This window comes from Pinus tabuliformis, chromosome X (assembly GCF_031772625.1).
Source record: "Pinus tabuliformis cultivar Carrire ecotype Pingquan chromosome X, CPIR1, whole genome shotgun sequence".
NCBI lineage: Eukaryota > Viridiplantae > Streptophyta > Pinopsida > Pinales > Pinaceae > Pinus > Pinus tabuliformis.
In genome coordinates this window covers 300,687,899-300,693,009 of record NC_142308.1, presented here as the reverse complement: position 1 = coordinate 300,693,009, position 5,111 = coordinate 300,687,899, and the positions used below count along the sequence as shown (strand labels likewise).

Here is a 5,111-nt window from a genome sequence, read left to right as displayed (position 1 = left end):
GAATTTTGTTGCATCTTCAAATCCGCCGTCATTGCATCGCATCTCGAAGTTACTAGAAAAAAAATTAGGTGGTAAACAAAATTCAGAGCAAGCGGTTTTCTGCTTTTGTGCTTTTATAGTTTAAATGGGCAGTATACAAAATTCAGACAATCCAAGCTGTTTTGAGCTTTTATAGCTTAAATTGGCGGTATACAAAATTCAGAACCGTCTAAATGGTTTTGTGCTTTTATAGCTTAAATGGGCGATATACAAAATTCAGAGCAATCTGGGCAGATTTGTGCTTTTGTGCTTTTACAGCAATTCAGATCAATGAAGGTGGTTTTGTGATTTTATAATAGCATACGTGTTAAAGCAATTGACCCGGTTTTGTGATTTTATAGCATACGCGTTAATGGTTAGTTGATACTCACTCACTCGAAGTTTTTAATCACTCACTCGAAGTTTTTAACTCAAAACAGTATCACAGCGGTTCTAACTGGAGCAGGTCATTGCTGCCATTATTAATTAACAATAGGCATTCGCCAAAGCTGAAAATGATTTGTTTTATACTTTCCATGCTTCTGTTGGATATGATGTTCTAATTATGTTTCAAAAAAATTCTTAAACAAATGACAGTATAAAACCATGTTGACATGTTGGGCCACTCACAAAAGGCAGCGACTTCTTCCTAAACAGTTTACTATGCTCTGAGCCTAATTCTGTTTCAGACGTGTTCTTAAATAATAATAGAAAAACATGTTTGTTGTACCAGTTGCTCAGTCCACTAAAATTTCGTAATAACCAGGACCAGGACCAGCGGCCATATACGAATGGAGGACAATAGACATGAATGGGAGGTAACTATCAAAGGCACCAAGCAATTGTTCATTTGTCTTGTTGGTGATTGTGCGGGGAACTTGAGTCGATCTAAGCTATCTAGCCTTAATCATCATCGGGCTACCAACCACAATCTCCCACCAATTCCTCCACGTCAAATAGGTCGAGTAAGAGATGCAAATGCTACATGGGCGGTTAAATCTACAAGTGTAGTAAAAAGGCAAAATGCCAAAATACAATATGATTTAGATGCAAGGCTATGTCGTGCACGACAACAAGCATATAAAAGATTTGTTAATGAAGAAATTCTTTCAGCTGTAAGTATTTATTAGTATTTATTTGTATATGCTTTTTTATTAATATTGTCAATGATGAAATTCTTTCAGCTGTAAGTATTTATTAGTATTTATCTGTATATGTTTTTTATTAGTATTAATTTATTGTTGTGGACTAAATTCATTGAAACTTGTTTTCACAGTCAGTTGTTACATTTGATCAGCTTAATGATACTTCAAAGCAAAGGATTTGTGAAAAAATTCAACGTTGGGATCAAAGTCTACCTCGTAGACGTATGGAGACAATGAAGCGCATAGACATTGCTTTAAAAGAGAAAGCAAGGACTGGGGTTCCTGATGATGTGGGGGAAGAAAGATTAGATGGGCACAACTATATATTAAACTTTGATGAAACTAATCAAGACAATGAGAACACAGTTGAGTCCATTTTTTTGCGTATATTAATTTTTTAGACATTTTAACATTAAATAATATTTATATTGATTATACTCATTGTTATTGATATGCGTAGCCGAATCAACAAAATTCCCCAAGTTCAACCCACCAACTATTACGCCGCTCACCTAGATTTCAAGGTTTTCAAGGGGTTATTGGGCCAGTAAGTTTTTAATCCATATAACCTATTCCACTAAAAACATTAATATATAAATTGTTATGTTTTACCATAATGATGGGATGAGAAATGGATGTTTTGTATTATATATCGTTATCCTTGATTTGTTTTGATTATGTGTGTGTGTGTTATTTCTTATTTATGGTGCAGGTTTTCCCTTTGGAACCATCACAATCTATGAAAACCCCTTGTCGAAGTCTTAAGAAGAATGGAAATGAAATGGTTCAAATGCTAGAACCATCTTCACGTCCAATGTCACAATGCAAGGTAAGCTATTTATACTCTTGTAAATTTAGCATATTTTTACATTTAATTTTATTTGATTCATACTTATATCTATGTATAATCTAATGTTCAGAGTAATGAATATACATTTCCCAAAACACCTTTGCACATGTATGATGGTGGACACGATACTCACCAAAAATCACATTCTCCTCAACCATTGTGGCATTCACCTAGACTTCAAGATAAATTAAGAGAGGTAAGTTATATACTACATATCTTAGCTCATAATAACATTGACATATATTTTTATGACTAGTTAATGCATTTTCTTTTCATATTCGTTACATGTTCCCCATATTCTCATTATATCTATATAGATTTTGATATTTGTTGATAGCTAGTCAATGCATTGTCTTTTCATATTCGTTACATGGTCCGCATATTTTCATTATATCTATGTGGATTTTGATATTTATTGATAATGTTTTAATTTCCACAGAAAACAAAAAAGATAAATGTTGATGCTATGGTTAAAAGGACCAAAATCACACCAAAGGACTTGAAAGCATGTGGGTTCAAGTCACGCAAACAATACATAGAGCATATATGCTCAACTAGCATTGCTCTCACTAAACCCACTAGGCTTGCTACTTTGAAGGCTAAACATTCTAGCAAGTTGTGATTGGAGAAAGTTACAAGCTTGAATCTTAGAAATAAATGTTAAATTTACCTTGTTATTGAATTTACATAATATATGTATTTACTTGATATAGCAATTGCAATTTGTGAAAGAAATATCCTCGCTGTCAAATCTTTGAAATCAACGTTGAATATTTGCAAATATACTCTCGCGAACAAGCTTGTCTTGAATGGTATATTAGCTAGTTTACATTGAATATAGCATGAAATATTTTTTTTTTTATAAAAAAATGTAATGCATTATAATAAATAAGATACATATGGAAATTTGGTATCCCTAAGTTAGTTAAGTGGTTAGTGAATTACTTTAAATGGTTAACTGTTTTGAATTTTATATGGCCACTATTGTGAAATGTATTATGTGTTAACTGTATGTATTATTATTATGAGAAATGGAATGAGGACCATCAAAATTTTAAGACATGTCAAGATTCACACTAGAAAAAACTAAGCACCATACAAAGATGTTAGGATGGTTGCGTACAGATTGTTTGGCTTTATAAGAAATGGGATGAGAAACATAAATAAATTTAACACATTTCAGAGTTCATACTGTAAAAAAAAACTGAGCACCATATAAAGATGTTCACAGTGATTTTGTATAGATGGTTTGGATTTATGAGAAATGGAATGAGAACCATCACACTTTTAAGACATGTCAGAGTTTCACACCGAAAAAACTAAGCACCATATAAATATGTTATAATGATTGTGTACAGATTTTTTTGGATTTATGAGAAATGGAATGAGACACATCAAAATTTTATAAATCAACATTATTGTTATCATTATAAACTTCTATGGGCATGGTCTGCTTTTCATAATTCTTAACAATATGTACAAAGTCATTATGACATTAAAAAACCTTTGCATAGAGATCAAGACACTGACATCATCATTAATTCTTTATCAACTTTTCAAATAAAGTGAAACACTAATAAATCTATTCAGCTGGATTACTTTAAAGGGCAAAAATTATAAGTCATACGAAGTTTTCAATGTGTTCAAAACATTTTAAATTATATAGGTAGCTGAGATACTGCAATCTTATCAAAATATTTTAAATAATTGTAAATTTTATTCTATATGGCCACTATTGTGAAATGTATTATGTATATATACAAACAATTTTAATAGTTGAAAGGGTAATGATATTTTTTATTCATATTTATATAGGTATTATTTTATTTTTATTTTGAATTGTAAAATAAATTCTATAAGTAAATGGGTTATATACAAACAATTTTAATAGTTGAAAGGGTAATGATATTTTTTATTCATATTTATATAGGTATTATTTTATTTTTATTTTGAATTGTAAAATAAATTCTATAAGTAAATGGGTTATTTTGGAAATATTTTAAGAAAATGTATTTAAAAATAAATTTCTATTTGAAAAAAATTACATTATCTATATAAAAATATTTATCATATAAATCGATTATTATCAAAATATTTATGATTCAAGCAATGTTCTTAAATGGTATATTAGCTAGTTTACATTGAGTATAGCATGAAACATTTCTTTTTTTTTATAAAAAAATGTAATGCATTATAATAAATAAGATACATATGGAAATTTGGTATGTGTAAGTTAGTTAAGTGGTTAGTGAATTACTTTAAATGGTTAACTGTTTTGAATTTTATATGGCCACTATTGTGAAATGTATTATGTATATATACAAACAATTTTAATAGTTGAAAGGGTAATGATATTTTTTATTCATATTTATATAGGTATTATTTTATTTTTATTTTGAATTGTAAAATAAATTCTATAAGTAAATGGGTTATTTTGGAAATATTTTAAGAAAATGTATTTAAAAATAAATTTCTATTTGAAAAAAATTACATTATTTATATAAAAATATTTATCATATAAATCGATTATTATCAAAATATTTATGATTCAAGCAATGTTCTTAAATGGTATATTAGCTAGTTTACATTGAGTATAGCATGAAACATTTCTTTTTTTTTATAAAAAAATGTAATGCATTATAATAAATAAGATACATATGGAAATTTGGTATCCCTAAGTTAGTTAAGTGGTTAGTGAATTACTTTAAATGGTTAACTGTTTTGAATTTTATATGGCCACTATTGTGAAATGTATTATGTATATATACAAACAATTTTAATAGTTGAAAGGGTAATGATATTTTTTATTCATATTTATATAGGTATTATTTTATTTTTATTTTGAATTGTAAAATAAATTCTACAAGTAAATGGGTTATTTTGGAAATATTTTAAGAAAATGTATTTAAAAATAAATTTCTATTTGAAAAAAATTACATTATCTATATAAAAATATTTATCATATAAATCGATTATTATCAAAATATTTATGATTCAAGCAATGTTCTTAAATGGTATATTAGCTAGTTTACATTGAGTATAGCATGAAACATTTTTTTTTTATATAAAAAAATGTAATGCATTATAATAAATAAGAT

At 27.9% G+C, this 5,111-nt stretch overlaps 1 protein-coding gene across 1 annotated transcript; it reads left to right on the top strand.

The window, feature by feature from the left end:
- The first annotated feature begins 809 nt into the window (after positions 1-809).
- LOC149139598 (uncharacterized) lies at positions 810-2,635 on the top strand. The gene is made up of 5 exons (XM_089450775.1): positions 810-1,133; positions 1,295-1,528; positions 1,876-1,992; positions 2,084-2,209; positions 2,453-2,635. Exons 1-5 carry the CDS (start codon positions 810-812, stop codon positions 2,633-2,635), a joined length of 984 nt encoding a protein of 327 aa, XP_089306901.1.
- The last annotated feature ends 2,476 nt before the right edge of the window (positions 2,636-5,111 follow it).

What these genes read in the sequence shown, in the direction of transcription:
- LOC149139598 (XM_089450775.1), top strand. Translation starts at nt 810, where the DNA reads ATGGAGGACAATAGACATGAATGGGAGGTAACTATCAAAGGCACCAAG. An exon ending in ATGAAGAAATTCTTTCAGCT is followed by an intron (nt 1,134 to 1,294) that starts GTAAGTATTTAT and finishes TTGTTTTCACAG; the next exon opens with TCAGTTGTTACATTTGATCA. An exon ending in TTCAAGATAAATTAAGAGAG is followed by an intron (nt 2,210 to 2,452) that starts GTAAGTTATATA and finishes TAATTTCCACAG; the next exon opens with AAAACAAAAAAGATAAATGT.